This window comes from Sus scrofa, chromosome 4 (assembly GCF_000003025.6).
Source record: "Sus scrofa isolate TJ Tabasco breed Duroc chromosome 4, Sscrofa11.1, whole genome shotgun sequence".
NCBI lineage: Eukaryota > Metazoa > Chordata > Mammalia > Artiodactyla > Suidae > Sus > Sus scrofa.
The window spans coordinates 95,032,542-95,057,690 of NC_010446.5; the positions used below are offsets into that span (position 1 = coordinate 95,032,542).

The 25,149-nt window shown below is 47.4% G+C and overlaps 1 protein-coding gene across 6 annotated transcripts in view; it reads left to right on the forward strand.

Annotated features, from left to right (window-relative positions):
* The window catches only part of KCNN3 (potassium calcium-activated channel subfamily N member 3), a 199,215-nt gene that overhangs the window by 118,911 nt on the left and 55,155 nt on the right, over positions 1–25,149 (forward strand). For all 6 annotated transcript variants that reach the window (XM_021088692.1, XM_021088691.1, XM_021088689.1 and 3 more), the window contains 1 exon segment: positions 5,902–6,320. In XM_021088692.1, the coding sequence (XP_020944351.1) occupies positions 5,902–6,320 (419 nt within the window).

A 25,149-nucleotide genomic window follows, 5' to 3' on the forward strand; every position in this document is an offset into this window, starting at 1 on the left:
AGTAGGTTAAGGATCCTGTGCTGCTGTGGCTGTGGTCGGCAGCTACAGCTCTGATTCTGCCCCTAGCCTGGAAACTTCCATATGCTGCAGGTCTGGCCCTAAAAGCAAAAAAAATACATATATATATATATATATATATGAAGAAGCTTAAGGGCCTCAGGTCTTTCAAAATAGAATTGAGAAACTAACAAATCCAAGGAATCAACTCCAAAAGCATTTACATGAAAAGGAAAAAAAAAAGAGGCAAGTTTGTCTGGTGCTTGGTGCTCTGTCAGGTTGACACTGGGGCTCCAGGAAATTCTCCTTGTCTCCCTGTCAAGGAAGCCTGTTCCTGGCCCTGCAGCTAACACATGGCTGGCTCCAGCGAGCAAGTGAACTGACTTGTTCCGGGTTGACCAGATGGCCCTTCAGAGTTGGTCCCCAAGGAGATGACATGCTTGCTCTGTGAGAAACTCCAGCGAGGGAAGCGTGCAGACCTGGTCTGACTGAAGTGAGAGTGCAGAATGGAAAGACCCAGAAGGCTTTAGAGAGAGAGCCTGTTATACATCCATGTGCCACAGCTGAAATTCCAGGGTTTCTGGGGAATCCATACATAACTGTTTTCTTTGCCACCTCCAATTGGCCACTCAAGGATGGCATGCCACACTGACTTCTTTGCGAACCACCAGCCAATCGGTTTACCCCCCAAATTTGCCCACAAAATTCATTGTTCCCAGAGCCCCTGCAGTTTTTCTCCTCAACACCCGAGCAATTCTGTCTTGCCTTTGTTCCCTGATTCAGTCTACCAGCTGACTGCCTCCCATGTGAGAAGCACACGGCATGCAAAATAACTAAACTGCTTGCAAAGTGATGTTGACAATGCTTTGAGTTATCCCTTGCTATATAAAGTGATGTGTCCACTGCTTGGGGCCGGGGTTGGGGAAGCTGGCATGGCCCTTGATCACAAGCCCCTCCACATCCTGTTACCCAGTAACTGAGAGAGGCTGACCAGTCCTGTCTGAGTAACTGTGCCAGGGTAGGAGGGTAGGGGTGGAAGTTCCTTCTAGGGGCTTTGGCATGAGAAGCTAGAAGGGACATGTTGGGCCTGGCAGGAGAATTGCCTGACTTCTGATATGCATGCTAAGTAAGCACGTGAGTTGTATTTATGTATTAATCTTGTTGTATGACAAAGCACCCCCCCCAAATTAATGACTTAAAACAATAATCATTTAGCTCATGACTGTGTGGGCCAGCAACCAGGGCAGGGTTCAGCTCAGAGCTTCTACTGCTGGTCTCACCTTCTCTGCTCCTGTCAGACCTCCCTCGCATGCCTGCTGGTTGGGGCTGGCCATAGGCTGGAGCCACAGGGAGGACAGGGCTGTGTGTCTACAGCAAGCCCCATGGCACTGACATTTTTCAAACCTCAGTTATGTCACATTTTCTAATGTCCCACTGGCCAAGCTTGAAAGATGGTCAATAGACTGTACCTCTTGCTGGGGGGAGAAGCAAAGTCACATGTCAGGAAGCAGAGACAGGGGATAGGAGGAATCTGTGGCCATTCTGGTGGCCCCACACCAGGTTGGTCAGATACAGGCCTTCCTGGCCCCACTGAATCCCTCTTTGGCCCAAGAAGCTTGCCAAGATGGGCCCTTTTCAGGCCTCTCTGAGGCTAGAGCTGCTGGAGGTTGTGAGCTGACTTGTGGGGCATGTGTCTGATTCATATTTACATCACCACCGTGTTATCACCTAGTTGGTTCTTGTTTTGTTTTAAGTCTGCACCCGCAGCATATGGAGGTTCCCAGGCTCGGGGTCCAATTGGAGCTATAGCCGCCAGCCTACACCCCAGCCACAGCAATTTGGGATCCGAGCCGCATCTGCAACCTACACCACAGCTCACGGCAATGCTGGATCCTTAACCCACCGAGCAGAGCCAGGGACTGAACCCACAACCTCATGATTTCCTAGTCAGATTTGTTTCCGCTGCACCACCACGGGAACTCCCTAGTTGGTTCTTTTTAATTGACGTATAATTGACAAATAAAATTGTATGTCATTAAAGTGTACAAGGTGATGATTTGATATATGCATACATTGTGAAATGATTACCACAGTCAAGTTAATTAACATACCTACACCTCATTACTTTTTTTTTTTGAGAACATTTAAGATCGGCTCTTAACAGATTTCAAGTACTGGTAGGTTCTAATTATTTTCTTGACTTGAGTTGGGTTGAATTGATTTGGTTCTCCTTTCTCTCTAATTACAAGCTCCTTGAAGGCAAGTTTGGAATTGCTGGGAGTTCCCATCGTGACTCAGCAGTTAAGGAACCCGACCAGCATCCATGAGGATGCGGGTTCAATCCCTGGCCTTGCTCAGTGGGTTAAGGATCCGGCATTGCTGTGAGCTGTGGTGTAGGTCATGGATGCAGCTCGGATCCTGCATGGCTGTGGCTGTGGTGTAGGCCGGTGGCTACAGCTCTGATTAGACCCCTAGTTCTGCGGGTGTGGTCCTAGAAAGACAAAAAAAAAAAAAAAAAAAAAAAAAAAAGAAACTGCTTTGTCACCTAAAATCTCCCTCCCAAAGCTCTTAGAATTGTACCAACAGGCTAAAAATCCCACAGGCTCTTATAACCTGTTAAGTGACAGAGGATTAAGTCTGGAGCAAGCTCTGTTCAGGACACCATCTGGGGTAAGAGTGGGACTTGCAGGTGACCACAGGCCCTGGCATGGAAGCATTCCATTCTCAGGCTGCCCAGACTTTGAATAAGTGGAATCACTGTTTGAGGCTGAGGAAGCAGAAAGACTCAGCAGTTTGGAGAACGTGGCTTTCCTTCCTCATGCAGAGGAAACCCAGGCCAGGTTCAGAGGAAATGCTTTTGTCAGCCCCCAGCCCTTTCAAGGCCTCTGCGCCATGACAGCCCAGAGAGGACCCCCCAAAGGCCCCTTGGTGTCACCTGCCCCCTTCCAGATCCTGCATAAGATCACACAGCTAACACCTGGAGGTGTGAGACTTCAAGTCTACCTTGCCTGCCTCCAACTCCACTACCCCATGTCGCTTCCCACCCCACCCTGCAGCAGGAAACTGACACAGAATCGGGGCACCTGGGAGGCAGGTGGGGACACCGCCCTGGGGCCAGCATCTTCCTGTCGAGCTGGGCAGAACAGCCACGCTGGCAGCTTTAACTTGAATGGCACGCAGTCTCGTCCTCGATCAGGGAATGAAAGGAACCTGCTTTTCTTCAGTTCCTGCCCAGAGTGAACCGGGTTACTATAGTAACCAGATGCAATTCTTTCTTATAGGGTGGATGGTTTTCATTTTGTATTGGAAGAGTTTGGCCAGGCAGTCGTGTTGCCATGGCTCGGCCTGTTGGGGGGCAGAGGGAACCCTTTGAGCAGCTTTTAGGTCCCTCTAATTGACAGTGGAGACCTGTATGTGGAGACACCCAGGCTCAGCTGCACCGGGGAAGGCGGGAGGGGGGACTCTCTCCTGTTCAGAGGTCATACCTTCCTTGTTAGGGCCACCCGGGCTGAGATCCCCTCCTCAGCCAGGTGCTCCTAGAGCGCTCTCTGGTTCCCCTTCATGGCCCTTATCATGGGGGCCATGCTCAGAGCTATTTCATTGAACGCTGAACTCCCGGTCCCCTGGCAGATAGAGGGCCTCTACCATATGTTTGTGAATGAATGGTCATTTTTAGTTTATGAAGGCTTTTCATACCCATTATCTCCTCTGCTCCCCATTAGAGCTCTGGAAGGTCCCAGGGCAGGAGGACGGGGAAACTGGTCAGCAGGGTGAGAGAGCTGCTTGCCCAGGCTGCCTCCCCTCCCTGGGCATTTTTGCACCTGCGCTTGCCTCTGGACAGCTCACTGAAGTGCTTGGTACTTGTTCCTTGCAGCGGACAGAATGTCACAGGGGGACCCTAAAAGCAAGCAGACAGGAGACCCCTATTGTCCGAGTCATGTGACTCGGTTGGTTCACCTTGAATTTGTCTCCCACGTGACACAGATCCCTGGAAGGGCCCTTTTTATCCTCAGAGGCCCCAGGCATGGGTGCCACAACTTCCCCTCCTGGGTCCTTGGTTGTGAGGATGGCAGCCTGTAGGGGAGGCAGTGAGGGAGGCCGAAGAGAAGGGTGCTTGGTGACTAATTTCAAAGCACAGCAGACAGTTCCTTTGGCCCAGATCACAGAGGAAACAGCAGGACAGAGGAAAGGGCCTCAGTCCCTAAATTCCTGGTGAAGTGGGGGCAGGGGAGGGGAAGGCTTAGCTCAGCCTTCACCCAGCACGCCCTATCCGTACTGACTAGGTCTCTCTGTTACTCCCTCCATGCTGCGGGTATATTTTCAGGTTAAATAAAACTTCTTCTGGAGTTTTGGTTGTGGTTCAACAGGTTAAGAACCAGACATAGTGTCCCTGAGGATGTGGAATGGATCCCTGGCCTTGCTCAGTGGGTTAAGGATCCTGCGTTGCTGCAAGCTGCGGCATAGGTCACAGACTCAGCTTGGATCCTGCGTTGCTGTGGCTGTGGCATAAGCTGGCAGCTGCAGCTCCGATTTGACCCCTAGCCTGGGAACTTCCATGTGCCACAGGTGCAGCCCTAAAAAGAAAAAAAAAATTTCTTCCACACAACCATGGCCCCCATATTAATTTCAGTGCATCCTGACACGGGATGGTGCTCGGCTGTGAGAACCTGGCCTCCACTCCTCCTCACGAGCCAGCACAAGCAGCCGTGCAGAGAATCACACGCTGTTGTCCTGAAGCTGGCAGCGTGCAGGGCTGTGTGCAAGGGCGAGCTGGGACAGGGTGAGCTGGACAGGCAAGGGCACAGCACAGAGAGGCTGGGACATGAGGGTAAACACTTCCATTGCCTTTCAGAACCCCCACCCAATCCAGGGTCCTTATCTCAGGCCTCACTCTCTAAGACTCAGACCCTTCAGACTGCCCAAGCTGGACCTTAGGGTCCACAGATATTTAGGCTGGGTCCACTGAGGGGAAGGACATGAGGCCCCCTCTAGAGTCATCAGGCATGGGGAGACCCCACAGTGGGACCTCCTTGTTCTCAAACAAGCCTAGGCCTTCCTCACAGGGGAACCCAGTCCTGAGCCCAGGCTGGGCACACAGCAGGTGCCGGCGATCATTCGTTTCAGCTGCTTTGCCCCTCCTTCTGCTGTGACAGCAGAAGTCTCAGCTTCTTGGAAGGAAGGTTAGGGCTGGAAGGGAGCCCTAACCTCCATTTACAGACAGAGACCCTGTGGATTAATCATGCTGAAAATAACAATAGCTAATACTTAAAGAGCTGGGTGCCTCTGCACTTTGTATATACTCATCCATTGCAATTTCACCACGACCACTACGCAGCGGGTATTATCATTGTCCCCAGATGAGGAAACTGAGGCACAGAGAGGCTCAGCAGCTTGCCCAAGGTTACAGAGCTAGTTAGTGCTGGGATCAGGATCCAGACCCAGGCAGTCTGGCTCTAGGGCTCACACCGCTAACACCCCAGCACTGAGAGCAAAGGAGACGCTTTCCTCTGAGTGGGGAAGGGCATCTGTGCCAGCCCTGTGAGTTCACTTACTCAGGAAACAAAACTTTTTCATCTCCACATCCCCCTCAAGGCTCAGCTCAGGGCCTGGCAGGGACTCAGGGACCTGTGTTCCATAAGGGTGAGCTGTTCTTATTCCTTATCTTGAAATAGCCAGTGTAGCGGCCCCTTCCGGCTGCAAGGGACCCCAGGAAGCAATTTACAGAAACGGAGGCCCCCAGAGTGATCAGGTCTTAGCCAGGTCTCCCAGCTCCGCATCCAGGGCTCTCTCCACCAAGCCAGGCCCCCAAAGAGGGCCCTGACAGTGGGTCAGCGGCCGTGGCCTCCGGCGGCCTGCTGTGCAGTGCCATCCAGGCTGCGCTAACAGGCTCTCTGCTCCCACCAGCTCTTCGTGATCGACAATGGTGCGGACGACTGGCGGATAGCCATGACCTACGAGCGCATCCTCTACATCAGCCTGGAGATGCTGGTGTGTGCCATCCACCCCATTCCCGGCGAGTACAAGTTCTTCTGGACGGCGCGCCTGGCCTTCTCCTACACACCCTCGCGGGCCGAGGCCGACGTGGACATCATCCTGTCCATCCCGATGTTCCTGCGCCTGTACCTGATCGCCCGCGTCATGCTGCTGCACAGCAAGCTCTTCACTGACGCCTCGTCCCGCAGCATCGGGGCCCTCAACAAGATCAACTTCAACACGCGCTTCGTCATGAAGACCCTCATGACCATTTGCCCCGGCACCGTGCTGCTCGTGTTCAGCATCTCACTGTGGATCATCGCTGCCTGGACCGTCCGCGTCTGCGAAAGGTATTTCCGAGGGTTCCATTCTCCCCTCCGCCCGGGGCCACGGAGCACGCAGCCCGCGCCAGGATGGGGGAAGGGAGGAGAAGCCGTCGGGGAGGGGCCAGGATGTGGATGTATGTGGTCCAATGGAAGAAGCAAGCGTGTACCCAAACACGTCAGGAGAAAATGGGAAAGGGGAGGGCTGAATATGAGCTGCCGCTTTGAAACACTGGAACTGAGGTAAGCTGGGGAAAATGCTCATAGAATCGTCTTCATTTCCTGTTCCCTCTTTGTAAACAAGTATATCTCAAAGCATTCCGGTTACGGTGTTGCCCTTTTCTCACCTATAAGACTTTTGCATTTTCTGTATTATCTCTCCCGCTTGGAGATGAAGGATGCTCATTAGCATTTTGAAGGCTCTGAGAAGTCCTGCAGTAATGAAACTGATTTAATTTCGTTTAGTCCGGATTTTCCAAAGAGTATGCACCACAAACACTTTTCATTGTGCATCACTACTGATGCCTCACTACTCCAAAATTTGGTCCACAGACCAGCAGCAGCAGCATCACTGGAAGCTTGTTAGAATGTAGAAGCTCAGGCCTCACCCCAGAAGTACTGGATAGGATTTGCATTTTCATGAGTTCCCCGGTAATTTGTAGACACCTTAACGTCGGAAAAGCACTGTACTGGGTGGAACATACTTTGGGAAACATTGTTTTACGAGGCTGGTGGAGGCTGGTGGCTGAGCAATGAGTCACAGAGGTGGCTGGTGGAGGAGAAGGGGGATATGGCCTGATAGAGAACTGGGGCTCTAGCGCATAATGCCAGCTCTTCAGCACTGCCAGCATCAAGGCTCAAGGGTAGGTCTGTGGCTACCTCCTTCCACTGCCATCCCCAAGCTGCCCTTCCTTGCTCACTCCTCTCCCTTTCAAGCTGGTCTTGGATATTGATTTTCTCTCATTTCATAATGTGGAGTCTGAACACCTAGGTTAGAAACCTGGATTCTGCCCCTAAGTAGATGTGAGATCTTGAGCAAGTCCCTGACCACTCTGGGCCTCAGTGTCCTCATTTTATTATTTTTATTTTATTTTATTTTATTTTGCTTTTTAGGGCCGCATCCACAGCACATGGAGGTTCCCAGGCTTGCGGTCCAATCCGAGCTACAGCTGCTGGCCAACACCACAGCCACAGCAACACTAGATCTGAGCCAAGTCTGTGACTTACACCACAGCTCACGGCAACGCTGGATCCTTAACCCACTGAGAGAGGCCAAGGATCAAACCAGCAACCTCACGGTTCCTAGTCGGATTCATTTCAGCTGCACCATGACCTGAACTCCCAGTGTCCTCATTTTAAAATGAAGATCACTTGCGATAGAAGGAAGATATATATGTTCACTTAAAGAGATTATTTTCAGAGAGTTCCTGTTGTGGCTCAGAGGGGGACCTGATGTTGTTTCTCTGAGGATGCAGGTCCGATCCATGGCCTCGCTCAGTGGATTAAGGATCTGGCATTGCTGCAAGCTGTGGCGTAGGTTGCAAATGCTACTTGGATGCAGTGCTGTGGCTGTGACATAGGCCCCAGCTACAGCTCTGATTTAACCCCTAGCCCAGGGAACTTCCATATGCTGTAGGTGTGGCTATAAAAAAAGAAAAGAAAAAAAAAGATTATTTTTAGTATGTTAGGAGGCCTGGTCAAGCATCCTGTGTAATTTACACCATCCTGGTAGTCTCCAGTCCTTTATCAACATTTAAAATTGTGTTGTCAAATCTTCCACCTCCCAGTGTCCCAGTAACAATGAAACAAGCAAGAGAACCTGGAGGACAGTTTGTCTAAAAACATCTCACAGGGGTGCACTGAACCAGATTTCCCACCTATTTTGAAATGTTCTGAAATGTGTACAGATAATTCTTTCAGATGTTTGGCCAGTGGATATGTAGTCAAACTAAGAGGGCATCTGCTGCTGCTGGACAAGGGCCCCTATACACGTCAGGGTCAGTCTCTGAGAGCCAGTGCCTTGTTGGGAGATATTTCTCACCTACAAAGCCGGAAGGACACATGATACCCACAAATTCAGAGCCCTGCCATTACTCAGCAGCTGACGTTATAACCTCTGCTCTAAGTAGGACTGAACTTCACCATGCTTCACGAACCTTCTCCGGTAAGCAGACACTTTCTACAAAGGAGAAAGCGTATGCTTGGCTTCCAGCCCCAAACTCCTCATAGTCCCCTTAGCTGAACAGTGTGGACCAGTCGCTTTACCTCTCTGAGCCTCAGTTTTCTCATCTGCCAGCTGGGGATAATTATACCCACTTTATAGGATTTGTTGTTGGAGTCAAATAGCAGAAGTGAATTGTGCCCTGTAATACAATGATAGTGACAATTGCTAATAATAATGGAGATCCCTTGATAACTCTTGGGAATTTTGTGGCTGCCTTCTTATAATTAGAACAAACCAATTCCTACCATAGCTAGACCTATGCTCTGTTTGTTTTCCTTTCTATTTGATTGAAGCCGAGTCGTCTAGCAACAGTAACAATTGAATTTACATAGACCTGGGGTGTTAAATCCCCCATGTCCTCAAATCAATCCTGGTTGGCACGTCACCCCATTTTTCAGATGAGCAAATGGATTGAACATGGAACCAAGTACTTGAACATGGAACCAAGTACCAGCAGGGGAGTTTCATTGTTTATCGAACCTGTCAGAAGTATGGGTGATGATTTTTATTTTTATTTTTTAGCTTGTTTGTCTTTTGAGGACCGCACCCTTGGCATATGGAAGTTCCCAGGCTAGGGGCTGAGTCGGAGCTGTAGCCACTGGCCTACGCCACAGTCACAGCAATGCCAGATCCGAGCTGTGTCTGCAACCTACACCACAGCTCATGGCAATGCTGGATCCTTAACCCACTGAGCAAGGCCAGAGATCAAACCGAATCTTCACAGATACTAGTTGGGTCGTTAGCCACTGAGCCATGACAGGAACTCCAGGGGGATGATTTTTTATTGGAAGATAAGCGTGCTTCAAAGTGTGTGGTTTGCAGAGCCCTCTGTTGCATGTTAGTTGGCACTGAACGGCCCTCCATGGCCTGCACACTGAGGCTGGGTTGACCGGGTCACCATCAGACCATGCGCTTCTGTCTGCAGAGATGACTGACAAGCCCCAGCTGAAGTCTGAGGCAAAGGCACAGAGAAGCAATGAGCAAATCAAAGCTTCTCCTTCTCTCGTGAAAAGGCGCTTTGACCAAAAGGCCTCTGCTTGGCTCTCACATGAGGGGGTTTATTAAAGCACATGAAGTGTTGTCATTGCCCGTTTGGAGCTTGCCCTGTGCCAGTTCCATGTGAAATACTTTGCTTTCTTAACTTAAGAAGTTAAGAAACATGCAGTACTTTTCTAACTTCTTATCTCCATTCACCCACACAAGAGCTTTATGATCGAGGTGCTGTGACTGTCTTCCTTTTATTTTTTTATTTTTATTTATTTATTTACTTATTTTGTCTTTTTGCCTTTTCTAGGGCCGCTCCCGAGGCATATGGAGGTTCCCAGGCTAGTGGTCTAATCAGAGCTGTAGCTACCAGCCTGCGCCACAGCCACAGCAACGTGGGATCCGAGCCACATCTGCAGCCTACACCACAGCTCACGGCAACGCCGGGTCCTTAACCCACTGAGCAAGGCCAGGGATTGAACCCGCATCCTCGTGGTTCCTAGTTGGATTCGTTAACCACTGTGCCACGATGGGAACTCCTGTCCTCCTTTTAGAGTGGAGGAAACTGCTATAAAGTAATGGGCCCAAGGTCACCATAGCCAGTAAATATGAAGCCAGCATTTGAACTTGCTTCTGATTCTGAAACGTCATGTTTGTCTCCCCAGCCCAGGCTGAATGCTGGGCCTACAAGGAAACTGTGGCCGAGACCCTCCTGGCCACTTTCCCCATTTGAGCATCTCAAAGCCACTGAGACTGATGCTTAAATCCCAGTCCTGCTCTTTTACCTGCCCCCGACGTCTGTGCTCTTAACCATTTGGTCACCTTGTCTTTCATGTTAAATTCAAGCCCGTCTACATCAGTGTCACGGGCGCTGTGGTGTGCCACCCAGGGGCCCCTGCTCAGCTCAGGCTCTCATTCCCGCAGCTGGGGTTACCAGCCGTGGAAGAATTGCCCTGGATGAAGGGGAGCTGCCTCAGCCAAGGTCAAGCTTCCTGCCTAGAGCAGCAAGCATCCAGTGTCTGGTCAGTGTAGGAGTTGAAAGGCCAAGCCCCTGTATCTCCTGCAGGACAGCTCTGCAGGGCCTCTTGGGCTCCAGGGCTCCCGAGGGGCCAGTCGATGGCAGGGCACTTCCACCCCTCCCTCTTCCCAGCCCGGCTTCCCTCGTGCTGCAGGGGGACATTCTAAGAACAGCTCCAGTAAACCTCCTGCATTCAAATCTCAGAGACTCCGCCCAGGAATCTGCCCTATGGAAGTGTGAAAAGCATGCGTGAATAAGTACATTTTTTTCCTCATCAGGCAAAGCACTTCTTTTAAAAAGACGGAGCCATTTCTTTCAGAAGCAAGCTTAAGCGACCATTGTCCTTCCCCAATGTCAAATAATATGTAAGATTGGCAGAGACCACGATTATTCAACCAGAGACTGGACAGAGACTAGAGGCAGGGGCTGATTTGGAGGAATGAAGCCCCCACCCAGGGTGGCAGGACAGTGTGGCCAAGATGACCTTGATCTCGTTCAGCCTGATCGGGTGACGAGTCTGCCACCTGAGACGACAGCAGAGAAGGTAAAGAACGTGCCCAAGGTCCCAGAGCAGCGTGACAGGTTCCAGCAAAACTCCCCTCTGCTGAGGGCCAGAGCGGGGCTTGTTCACATTCCAGGTGGGTTTCATCAGCCTTAGATGCGTCTCGAGCTGTATACACACACTTCTGAAGTTGCTATGGAAATCCTTCTTCAGCGAGACTCCTTTACAAAGACATTTCTCATATCTGGGGTTGGCTTTTATGTGACAATAAAGGTTTTTCACATTTCCTCCTTCCAAGGAGGGAGAGGGAATTCGTAATTATCCAGAACAGCCTGCTATGGGGAGGCAGCTCCTGGTTGCCGGGAGGGCAGCGTCAACAGCCGGCTTGTTTTCCTTGGACCCCAGTGAGGCATTACATCATGGGTTCCAAGGCCTGACAGTTGTGGCACTCGGCATTCTCTGGGATTCTCCCGGCCGCGTGCCTGCCTCCCCCAGGCCTTCCAGAGCCCATTTGAGGAAACTCCTCATTAACCACTGTCACATCCCAAGCAGCCTAGCTGGCGGGGAGACCCTCTGAGGCCCCAGGCCTAAAAGCAGCAGGCTGGGGAAGGGGGCTTTCCTGGCACACCCTGAACAGAAGGCTGCCAGCTCATAGTGGCTGTTGTTCTCCCTGGGAGAAGCAACAGGGCCTCCCATTACGCTGACCAAGGGGGCTGAATCTTGCCATCCCCAGCCAAGCTTTGTAAATGACCTCCTAACCTCTCCAATGGAATCCCTTTGGCCTCTTTCCTCCTGAGGCTCCAAGTTCTGCACACAGGCTGGGTCCGTATCTCAGGCCTTCCAGCCTATCAACCAGGATGGTGTGCCTTTTCATCCATGTCTGCCTATTGGCCTTTTCATGAAGAATTTGATCCTGGAGACCTGACTGCTGGAACTGGAGAAAAATAATTAGTGGCCATTCTTTCTCTCATTAAAACAGAGGTATCCCTCTCATTGTAAGGAAGAGAAAAGTGGCTTCCTTTTTCCAGCCTCTTCTGCCTCTGTCCCAGACAGCCGGGTCTACACGCATTGGGAACTGGGAGCAAGAGCAGTTCCCTTCTCCTCCCTGTCTCCCACCCACAGCCTCCCGCCACCTCTGGTAGGGGCTTCAACTCCAAGAAAGGAGCAGAGAGAAGGAAGCACGCTGCATGGGGTTGACATGAGCACCCAAGTAGAGCCCTTGTGTGCTGTGCTGAGCTGCAAAGAGCCCTGAGAACAATGGGCCCGGGTCTGTGGGTTATCACATGCCTTCTGATTTGAGGCACAACCTCCAATGTGTGACACATGGGCAGTGACCCACTGGGATGCTGGGAAGAAAATGATCAGAACTTCTATTTCATGATTATTTTTCTCTGAAAAGGTTAAACTTTGCTAATTTTGATATGCATGTGGACAATTTAGAATAAATACATATAGCAGAGGGAGGATGTGTGCACAAAAACTTTTTACTAGCAGGAGTCCATGATTTTAAAGGTTGGCAAACCGCAGGTTTGGGGTAGGAGAGGACTCGTTAGTAAAGTATCCTGTCATATTGGATGAAGCCTGCTAGACCAGGAACCCTGCCCTCTAGCTGGAAAAAGGGGATCTCAGCACTCTATAGGGCAAAGGAGCTGCCTAGGGCAATCCTCCTGCCTGGTGCCAGGTCTGGATAGATCACTCTTAATTCAAAGATGAATTTCAGGTGGTTGGTGGGACAGGGATAAGGAAGGGAAGGAAGGTGAGGAGAAGGAAAGGGGAATCCTACAGGAGGCCTTTGAAACAAATCTGCAGCATTAAGAAAGAGGAACATAATTCTGAAGATACAGAAGAATGCTTACTTCTGAGGAACAAAAAAGCAACATTTGAGGATTCTTGGGCATCCCTAACAAGGTGCAAGAAGATGTGATCTCTATGGTAGAGAGAGTAGGCGGATATGAAAGGAAAATGTATCTGGTTCATATAAGCCTAGAGTTCACAGAAAATGGAAATTGTTTTGGCACAAAGAGAATCCACATTGTGACACCAAAGTTTTTAAAACACAGAATGTGAAGGACAAACTTAAAGGTTCTGTCTGAATGAAGAAGACAAAAACAGAGATGAGAGAAAAGGGTGAATAGGATAGAATTGGAAGCTGTGGAAGCCAGGCTACATCCTAGCACTGGAATTATTTTAGAGGAAGAAACTGGAATGATTTGGATAAAAAAGCATAATCAAAGACATACGTGAAGAAAACTTTTCCAGAATTGGCTGGTTATGAGTTCCCATTGTGGCACAGTGGAAAGAATATGACTAGTATCCATCAGGATACAGGTTCGATCCCCGGCCTCGCTTAGTAGGTTAAGGATCCAGTGTTGCTGTGGCTGTGGTTGGCAGCTGTAGCTCCAGTTCGACCCCTAGCCTGGGAACTTCCATATGCCGTGGGTGCAGCCCTAAAAAAAAAAAAAAAAAAAAAAAAAAGCTGGCTGGAGGGGTGATGGAGAGGCTAAGATTAGTCAGATCAAAAGGTTTCCTGTTTTCCATAGAATAAATAGAAATTAAAAAAAATTTTTTTTCTGGAAAATTTATTGAATCATGAGGTTAAACAATCCTCAAGGCACATAGGCAACATGGAGCTGACTTTTCCTCAGGAACCCTAAGTTCTAGTAGACATTCAGGCATTAGTGTCATTCACATGAGGAAACAAGAAGAACAAAAGTCATTCTCAGAGTTTTGTGGGCTCAGAAGATTACAACCTACACTTTTGGAGGAGTTTGTATATCAGTTGACTAAGGGTTGAATTACAATTAAGATCTTAATAATAGCACAATATAACAGAAAAATGGACAACACTGAAAACAGGTAAATATGAAATCCAGACTGCGTTTAAGCATGGCTGCAAAACCAAATTCTGGAAAAAGTAGATTCTGGAAAAAGTATATGTATTCAATAAAAATAATAATTCCACAATAATGAGAGGGTTGCAAACCCTCAGATTACAAAGTTGAGGAGAAGTCTAGAGAGGATTAGTAAAAGCATGCAAGATTCATCATCTTAAGTAGAGGAGAATTTAAAAAGCCTTATCACTCAGTTGTAGTAGAGAAATATAATTTAAATCATTTTTTTAAACTTGAAGATAACTACAGGTAGAATTTTAAAAGTATAATAATGATGACAGTAGCATCAGGCAAGTGTTATCTTGCCTAATCCATACCATAGCTCTGTGAGTTATGGGGCTGTTATTATCTCCATCCTATGTGAGGAAATTGAGGCACAGAGAGGTTAATCATGTGCTTTGGGTCACAGAGCCAGGGAGCGGCAGACCTGAGATCCCAGCCCCCTGCCTGAGAATGTCGCTTTTCCCTTCCCTGACAATGTGCATTTTCCACATCCCTGGATGAGACAAACACAGAGACAGAAAAATAAAGGAAGCAGGAAGGAAGAATTTAAAAACAGAAAACATGAAACAAGATGAGAGGAAACCAAACTTAAAATTTATAACAATCAACGTAATTGAACTTTACCTCCCAAATTGGAAGAAAACGTCCCTAACTTAGATAGGATTTAAAAGCAAAATTTAATTTTATGCTATTTACGAAGGAGGTACCTGAAACGGAAGGACCCAGAAAAATAAATGAATAGCAAAGATTTATTAGGTAAGTGCAAACTAAAGAGCAATTGAGTAGAAATCCTCATTTTAAACCAAGGTGAACTCAAAGCAAAAATCATTAAATGGCCCAAAGGAACCATTTAATATGGATAAAAATATTATACATAGTAATACTGGGAACTTTTATGCAAAAATAAATAAGGAGGTGGATGATCTGAGTTTTTAATGTTTTAATTGATAAATTTTGAACTTCATAGCCTATGAACAAATAACACATTTTTGTTTTAAGCATCCATTGAACATTTACAAAAATTGATCAGCTTCTTGGCCACGTGTTTCAAAGTGTCAGAAAAATATTTAGGCATATTCTCTAATTACAAGGAATTAGAAAGGAACCTTTTTTTGGGGGGGAGGGGACTTTTAAAGCAATCTCCTCAATTACAATTTGGTCAGAAGAGAATTATTTAAAACTACCACTGAAGAATATTTTAAAAATTACAACGACTCTATATTATCAAAACTCAGGATGTGAACAAGTTGTTCTCAGATAAAAAAAAAAAAAATCCTTAAAGATCGCACAGAGGACAAAGAGGCAGAAAGGTGTGCAAATTCAGGAGATGAATATTTTGCTCTTGGTTTGCTCTGGTTAATATCTTTAGCATTTAAGAAAGAAGTAAATGAGGGTAGAAACTTTTAAAAAATCCTTAGTTTTTCATTAAAAAAATGAAGCATGAAAATAAATTGATTTCATTAGACCAAAACAAGCTTAAGGAGAACAAATTAGTTTTATAATAAAGACAGGAATTGATGAATTTCAAAACAGAAAAAAAGAGAATTTGTAAATCCCAAAGATACCAACTTCTAATAAATCTAATTGAGAGAAGAAAAAAAAACCCAAGAAAACACGAAATTAGAAATTTTAAGGGGATATACCTACTGATTCTGAGGATGTTTTAATAAATAAAAGAGAAGCTTAACTTTTTTTTGGAAGATCATTGGAGAACCTTCTTCAGCACATATTAAAATGTTTTATAAAACTAAGGCAATTAAATCCCTGTGTCATTACTGAAAAATCAGTAATAACAGATCAGTGAAACCTATGGAAATCTCTGAAATAAATCCTAGTATGTGAGAACCCAATATTTGAGAAAGAAACCAATGAGGAAGTGATTGATTATTCAATAAATGTTAATGGGGAGATTGGATACTTGGGTGAAAAATCAAATTAGAATCCACCTCTTACCAGCCACCAAAACAAATTCCAGGTGGATTAAAGAGTCAGATAGAAAAGAAGAAACCATGAAGAAGCTCCAGAAAACAAAGTGAATATTTAGTCAGCTCCAGAAAACAAGTGAATATTTAGGCATAAAATTTCAGAAGAGAAGAAATGTGAAGGAAAAGACTGGTGTATCTGATTACGCCGCAGTTTTAGATTTTCTATCCTTCAAAAATATGAATTTATTTAAAAAGCACCTATTACACTGGGAAAAATATTTGCAGCAAACATGACAAGTGGCAAATATCCCTATTGTTCGAAGCAGTCTTAGTTACCAAAAAACCCCCCAAAAACGCATCTCCTCGGTTAGAAATAGGCTAAAAATAAAAACAGACAACCACAAAGGAAGAAATACAAATAGCCAATAAAATGAAAAACAGCCTTTCGAATCCAACAACTACAAATTAAAACTACAAGAATTGCTTTTTCTCCTATGGAATTGACAAAAAATTAAATAAATGTAATTCAAGGCCAGAGAAAGTTGTTATTGGTGGCGGTGGAGTGGTTGGGTAGTTTTCTCTCATCCTGATGGCAAGAGGGAAAATTTGTACCACCTTTCTGGAAAACAATTTAACAGTATGTCAGGGGAGCTTTTACAAGATCATAACTTTAGCCAGGAATTCGCCTTCTAGGAAGCTATTCTAATGGAATAATCAATTTATGTCAAGATTCTTCAGCATGATGTGTTCTGCAGTAGTGGAGAATCAGAAAGCAAGTAGGTGTCCAGCATTTTCAACAGTTAAATAAATCATATCCCACCCATATGATGGGTAGTTAGGCAACAATTTTTTAAAAATCATCTCTCGAAGACTATAATAGGGTAGGAAAATAGTTATGATGCAATTTTTTTAAAAGGTACACAAAAGTATTTTCGATGAGAACGCATGACTTCATATATATGTATTATTATTATTATTTTTAATGTAAAGAGGGAGCATTTTGTATTTTCTCCTTCCACAAAACCCCTCTTATCTTCCACAGGAACTCGTATGTTATATCTACAGGGTTTGGAAAGTGAAGTTGAATGGCTCATCAGGTTTTACATATAATTTTCTCAGAAAAGCACAGTAAAAGCCCCTTCCTAAAGGGTTCCCCTTCAGACCTAGCAGCCAGTGGCCTTAGTGGACAAGGCAGCTGGACGACAGGCGCCTAGGCTGGGGTCCTACCTCTGGGAGATGGCGGTGAGGGTGAGGGGCCCCTCTGTGGCCGCAGGGTGACTATGGGAGGACCTAGAACCAGTGTCCAGGAAGGTGGACTTCCGCAGGTGAGGTGTGATCTGAGGCACGGCTGCATTAGCGCTTTAGCACTCATTCTGGGCGGGCCAGGCTCGTGCCAGGCTCTGGGGACCCAGCAATGACTCCTCTGGGCTCTGGGCGGGAAGAACCTCCATTCAGCAGGTGGTTCCCGCAAGGCCAAGGCCTTTGCGAGGAGATTGGCGCCAGAACGGGCGGGGGCGGGGCTCGCTCCCCCAGGGAGCGCGGGCCGGCGGGGGAGTGGGAACCGGCGGGGGGCGGGGTCTCATGGAGAGGGGCGGGCCACGGGGGAGGAGCCAGTCGACCGCTCCAGGCTCTGCCAGAGTTTAGGGTGAACCCTGCTGTTGGTGCCTGGTTGCCTAGAATAAACTTCAGCGGGACAGGGTCCTCTGCCCCAGGGTTGCCTCTCCGAGCGTCCCAGTCTTATTTCATGCGCATGCGCGTGTTTTACTTTTCCCCCATCGTCACTCCCTCACAGCCCGCTGCGCTTTCCCATCCAACAATTCTTTTCTCTTTCTTATGGGCAGTGTTTTGTGCCCTTTGACAACGAAACATGGAAATGGTTAAATTGGGACTGGTTCTTTTCATGCTTTTGTTTATATTAAAATATTCTTCAGAAATGATAAAAAACGAATAACACCTCTTAGGAGAATCAAAAAATTAGAAAAATGCCCATAAAATTAGCAATCCGAAACACTAAGTTAGGGACGGTGAGGGTACAAAGTAAACTCCGTACTGCCCTGAGAAACAAAACCATTCCATTTTTCTGAGTTAACCCCCGCATTACTCCAGCCTGTATTACATCAAGCACTAGGTTTTCCTGAATTCTCTGCTGGAGGTGGCCTTTTTGCCTCCAGGAATTTTGCCTAAGGTAGACCCAGCAAAGAACAGGGCTCTTTCTCCAGCTGGGAAGGATCATCCCAACTTTCTCAATGGGATCTGAGTGAGACTGAAGCAATATGGAAAGGGGCCAGAATGACCATCTTCATGAGTCCATCAAGGATGGTGCATGGCTAGTACCATGTTCGCAGTGTAGGAGGGAAGTTGCTTGTTTTTTGTTTTTGTTTTTGTTTTTGTTTTCTTTTTTCGGGGGCTGCACCTGCAGCATATGGAAGTTCCCAAGCAAGGGGTTGAATCAGAGCTGCAGCTGCCGGCCTATGCCACAGCCACAGCAGTGCAGGATCCGAGCCACATCTGCAACCTACACCACAGCTCACAGCAACACCGGATCCTTAACCCACTGAGCGAGGCCAGGGATCGAACCCACCTCCTTGTGGATACTTGTTGGGCCTGTTACGGGAAATCCTGGAAGTTGCTTGTTTCTTATCATCGATGCCTGAGGGCCTCCAGGCTTAATTCACACTCCCTGAGATCTGCTGAAAAAGACTGCAGGACTGGGAGGAGACAATGCCAAAAATCTTACAAGGGTGGGAATCCTTGGAGGGAACCAAGGTGAGGAAAAGGGAGGGGGTTCCTGTCAGCCACGTCAGCCACATCTATTTGTGGGCTGACATTAGTCAAGACAGGAAATCCACATTCTGTCAACTTTTCCATTTTTCAACTCTGGGGCGGTTTTGTTTGCCCCTGGTGACCTCCAGTGCAGGTACCCACCAGTAAGAGACTGGACCCTCTCCCCCCAGGCCTTCTCCATGTGTTCCGTGACCTACGAGACATCCTGTGTGTGCTCCTTGCCATCCTGTGCTTGCTGCCCCACTTCACTGCGGGCATGGCTGCAGCGACCCAGGCTGATGTGGGACCCTGCATTCCCATTCTCATGGTATAGACACTGGAGGATTTTTTCATGAGATTTTCTCCTTACCTTTAATACAGGCTCCTCCAACCCATGAACCTTGCCATGTATCCCCCAGAGGCAGAGCTGGGAGGAAATACGAGTGAGACACGCTATACTGCAAATGGCACCTCACTGAGCATCCTGAGCCCCACCCCCACCCTGCCTAAATGCCTGCTTCCCTCCTCTGTGCTCTGCCCAAGAGTTTTGGGGCAACCAGGTCCCCTTGGGAGTAGTGACCTAGGGAACCCACCAACCCTAACACACCTGGTCATTTTGTTTTCCCAAGAAGCTTATGGGAGCTGCCTGCCAACAAAGACCCTGCAGGCTGGCCCAGACAGGCCCAGCCATGCTGAGAAGGGCCAGATGGGCTCAACACCCCCACAATAGAGGGGGCACAGAGCCTCGTGAGTAAAACTCCTTTTGGAAATTTGAAACACGTTTCAGCTGAAACCAACACATCCAGTGACACAGTGGCGACAGAGTCCAGAGGCTGGATACAGCCCAAACTCGGGGTTAAAAGACAGTTTGTCTCGAAGTTCCTGCTGTGGTACAACAGGATTTGTAGCATCTTGAGAGTGCGCTGGGACACAGGTTTGATCCCTGACCCGGCACCGTGGATTAAGGATCTGGCGTTGCTGCGGCTGCAGCTTAGGTCACAACCGTGGCTGGGATCTGTTCCCTGGCCCGGGAACTCCATATGTCATGGGACAGCCCAAAAAGACCGTTTGGCTCCTGGTTCCACTGTTTACTTTGTACTTTGTACATGCACTTAATCTTGCCAGTCATACAGCCTCTACGGAACACGCTCTGGGACAGGGAGCTCATCACTTTAAAAGAGACGGCCATGTTCCATCCATTGCCTGGCCAGGCGCCAGCTCCTCTGGACCTTAGGATCATATCTTCTTAAAGTTAAACTCCTCAGTGGTATCTGACTTGGGTCCTCACTCTGTTTCCTGTATCTGCATTAAAATTCTAGCCATGTAAACGGGTGGTTAAACTATTGCCATCTAGGCTGATCTGGGCTTAGATTCTTGCTCGAGCTTAGAGCCCTTGACCTCTGGCACGTTAGCCTTAGGACATCCGAAAAATGAGGTAATTCACAAAAGCCCTGCATGGGGGACAAAGCGTCAAGTACCCGCGGAGCAAAGCCAGTGAAGCAGCCTGGTCTTCCTTCCTCCACTGAAGACCCCTTAAATGTTGAGAACAGATTTCATCATCTTCTCTCCAGTGGTCCCTGATCCTTCAGCAAGACATCTGAGGACTTGGTCCTGATCAGACACCAGTTTCTTGCTCACTCTTCTCCTTAGTCATCTGCATCCCCGCAAAGTGGAGGCCCCAGGCTGAACATAATGCCCCACGTATTAGGCAACCTCCCATTTTCTTGGCATTATTCTTTCTCCTTTTAACACAGCTTGGAGAGGGGCCCCTGGGTAGGGCAGGCATCTCCCAGAACAGCTTATAATGACCTAGGAATGAGGGAGGGAGACATAGGGCACACCTCTCTTTAGGTTTGGCACTACAGCCGCTTACTCTGTTGTTAATGTTCCCTCACCCCAACCGAACAGGCCTTGCTTAGCCTGGGCCCTGGGACCAGAACCCCCGCACCTGCAGCCCACTCCCTGAGACAGCCATAGCTGAGTTAAGGCCAGAGGGTGTTAGGCCACGTGGGGGACTAGGTAGCTCTCTCAGTGTCAAGAGGCTCAGGTCCTGCTTCCAGCTTTAGCAAGAGGCTGGGGGGTCTGGCCGGAGGGCCCATTTCTGTGCCTTCATTTTCCGCTGATAAAAGCAGTGGTTTCTCCTGCCCAGGCAGATGTTTCAATAAGGGTTGCTTAGGTGTCGCACCCACGCCCCCGCTCTCTGGACCCATTCCACGCGGGTCTTCTCCACGCCCTCCTTTTCCTCCATCAGATCCGCTTCCTTTAGCTGGACATTCTCCATCCTCTGGCATCTTTCTGTATCAAGCTTGCCCCTAGAGAAGGCATCCACACTCACGAGAAAGCATCCTCACCTCCTAAGTCCCAGTGTTGAGCCAAGCCTTTCCCCTGAGCTGTAAGGCTCCATTACAAGTGGCTCGCTAAGTAAGATTTATGCTAATAGTTACTGAGCTCGACTCTGCACCAGGCACTGTATTAGCAATTAAATATATCTCAGAGAGTAAAACGCAGGTGATTTTTTCCCTCGTGGGGTTTAGCGTCTCCTGGGAGGGCGGTAGACCAGTAAGGTCGCAATGATTTAAAAACAACAACAACAACAGGGGGGGGGGGCAGTTCCTTTGTGGCTCGGAGTTAAGCATCTGACAGGTGTCTCGGGGGTAGGTTAGCTCCATGGCCAGGGAACTTCCACATGCCATGAGTATGGCCAATGAACAGACACTAAAAAGTAATGGGGTTGGAGGGAATCCTACAGCTGGGACCTGCTTGGAAGGTTTCTCTCTAGAGAGGTTGTTTCAATGGAGACCTGAAAGATAGGAAGGAATGAATCATTTACAGACTAAGGGGGTGGACTTTCCAAGAAGAGGGAACAGGAGTTCCCGTTGTGGCGCAGTGGTTGACGAATCCGAATGGGAACCATGAGGTTGTGGCTTCAGTCCCTGGCCTTGCTCAGTGGGTTAGGGACCCGGTGTTGCCGTGAGCTGTGGTGTAGGTCGCAGATGTGGCTCGGATCCCGCATTGCTGTGGCTCTGGCGTAGGCTGGTGGCTACAGCTCCAATTCGACCCCTAGCTTGGGAACCTCCATATGCCAAGGGAGCGGCCCAAGAAATGGCAAAAAGACAACAACCAAAAAAAAAAAAAAAAAAAGAAGAAGAAGAAGAAGAGGGAACAGCATGTATGAAGGCCTTAAGCTGGCGAGGCGAGGAGCACTGTGTGTGGAGTCCCTGCAAGGAGAGTAGTGTGTGTGGGCATGTGATTGGTGGGGCCTGAGCTGCAGAGGGGGCTCTGGGGGCCATGTGAAGGGGTTGAAGGCAAGGGCAGTGGGAAGCCTCTGAAGAGTTTTTCTGTTTTGTTTTAATTTTTTAAATTATAGTTGATTTACAGTGTTGTGCCAAATTCTGCTCTTCACCAAAGTGACTCAGTCATATATATATATATATATAGTCCTATATATGTCATATCGACTCATATATATATATATAGTCATATATGTGTGTGTGTGTTCTTTTTAAAATTATTTTTTATCATGCTCTATCCCAGGAGTTTGGATATAGTTCCCTGTGCTATATGGTAGGATCTTATTGCCTATCCATTCTAAATATAATAGTTTGCATCTGCTAACCCCAAACTCCCAATCCATCCCTCCCCCCACCCACTCCCCCTTGGCAACCACAAGTCTGTTCTCTATGTCTGTGAGTCTGTTTCTGTTCTTAGATAAGTTCATTTGTGTCATATTTTAGATTTCCCATATAAGGATATCATATGGTATTTGTCTTTCCCTTTCTGACTTACTTCACAGTATGAGAATCTCTAGTTCCATCCATGTTGCTGCGAATGGCATTATTTTGTTCTTTTTTATGGCTGAATAGTATTCCATTGTGTATATATACCACATCTTCTTAATCCATTCATCTGTCCTATAGACATTTAAGTTGTTTCCATGTCTTGGGTATTGCGAATAGTGCTGCAATGAACGTAGGGGTGCATGTACCTTTTTGAACTGTAGTTTTGTCTGAACATATGCCCAGGAGTGGGATTGTTGGATTATGTGGTAGTTCTATATTTAGTTTTCTAAGAAACCTCCATACTGTTTTCCATAGCGATGGTACCAATTTATATTCCCACCAATAGTGTAGGAGGGTTCCCTGTCTCCCCACCCTCTCCAGCCTTTGTTATTTGTAGACATTAATGATGGCCATTCTGACCAGTGTGAGATGGTACCAGTACCTTGTTGTGATTTTGCTTTGCATTTCTCTAATAATTATGAAGAATTTTAAGTCAGGGAGTAAAATAACCTGATTCATTCTAAGAATATCACTCTGGCACCTTTATGGAAAATGAATTGAAAGTTGGCAAGGAAACCACTAGGAGGATGAGTTAGGAAGCCATTACACAGGCCAGGCAGAAGAAAATGGTAACTTAGAAGGGTGCTGGTGGTGGCAGTGGAAAGTTCTTGAATACCTCCTGTGAACCAGGCCAAGAATTTTATATGCATGTTATCATGCACTGAATGTTGCGTGTAGGAAGTCTGTGTTCAGACTCATCATGCTACCCTTCATTTCTCTCTGCTTCTCTAATTTTGTCTTCTTTTTCTCAGAGACTTTTTCAATTGGTATTAGTTCTTGGCTGCGAATGACAGGAAACCCAAAATTACAGCAGCTTAAAAAAGTAGAAGTTTCTTTGATATTCAAGACTGCAGATAGGGTGCTCCATGGTATTAGGAACCCAGGATTCTTCTGCCTTGTTGCCCTGCCAGCCTTGGTACGTGGTGCTTCCTCATAGTTCAAGAAGGCTGCCAGAGCTCCAGCCATCCCATCTACCTCACAGCCAGCAGGAAAGAATAAGTGACAAAATAAGGTGTGCTCTTTCAAAAGACTTTTCCTGGAGGTAACACATGTCATTTCCATTCGTGTCTATTAGTCATTCAGCTGGAAAAATGTAGTCTTTATTATTGCTCATTCCTGGGCTCTTTTACCAGTGAAGAAGGGGAGAAGGGCTACTGGGCTACAATTATCTCATTGGCTCAAAACCATTCACTGTCTTTTTACCAAGGGTCACCTCCATGGACCTCTTTATTCAGGCATCAAGCCCTATGGTTCTTATTCTATAAGGTCTCTCAAATTCATCTCTTCCTGCTGCTTCACTGACTCAGATCTCTGTCATCTTACCCTGGATTATAGGCGTAGCTTCTCCGGCCTCAAATTATACTACCACTAGATGCATTCTATTACCCCTAAAAACATAAAAATTTAAAAACCCTGCCATTGCTTCCTCTAGAAGAGTAAATCCATTTTTTTTTTCTTTTTTTGTCTTTTCTAGGGCCACACTTGTGGCATATGGAGGTTCCCAGGCTAGGGGTCTAATCAGAGCTACAGCCACAGGCCTACACCACAGCCACAGCAACGTCAGATCTGAGCCACCTCTGTGACCTAAACTACAGCTCACGGCAGTGCCAGATCCTTAACCCACTGAGCAAGGTCAGGGATCGAACCCGCAACCTCATGGTGCCTAGTTGGATTTGTTAACCACTGAGCCACAACGGGAACTCCTAAGTCCATATTCTTTACTTTAAGGTTCAAGGTCTTCCACAGTGCAGCCACTGTCAACCCATGATAAAACCCATTTGGTTCCAGTTCAGTAACATATGCAATGATTGTAATAAGACCTCACATTTCTAAGTGTAAGGTTTTACTGCTACAAAACTGAAAGCGATAGCACCTGAAGTTGGAAAACCCAGGCTCACAGCCTGGCTTAACCATGCACCAGCTGACCTTTACGTGACCTGTAAAGGTCGCGTATCCTTTATTAAATAAAACAATCGGAGTTCTCGTCGTGGCTCAGTGGTTAACGAATCTGGCTAGGAACCATGAGGTTGGGGGTTCGATCCCTGGCCTTGCTCAGTGGGTTAAGGATCCGGCGTTGCTGTGGCTGTGGTGTAGGCCAGCGGCTGTAGCTCCCATCAGACCCCTAGCCTGGGAACCTCAATATGTTGCGGCAGTGGCCCAAGAAATGGCAAAAAAAAAAAAAAAAAAAAAAAAAGGCTAAAATAAATAAATAAATAAATAAATAAAACAATTTCCTGTGACTGTAGCTGGTTCTTGAGAAACACCGGATCCTTTCCTTTCCTGAGCCTCTATCCTCTGATCTGTAGCTTGGAGATATAATCCCGTCTTACCTACTTCCTAGGTGGGTATGACATCCAAACAAGAGCAGTTTCCATTGTGGTGAAGTGGAAGTGAATCCAGCTAGGAACCATAAGGTTATGGGTTTGATCCCTGGTCTCGCTCAGTGGGTTAAGGATCTGGCGTTGCCGTGAGCTGTGGTGTAGGTGGCAAATGCGGCTCGGATCCAGCATTGCTGTGGCTGTGGTGTAGGCTGGCAGCTGTAGCTCCGATTCGACCCTTAGTCTGGGAACCATATGCCGCTGGTGCAGCCATAAAAAGCAAAAGAAAAGAAAAGAAAAGAAAGAATTCCAAACAAGAAAAAGCACGAAAAGCTGGCGAAAGTGTAAAATCCAGGGCGGATGTGCTTCTGCTTCTCCCACTGGCCCTA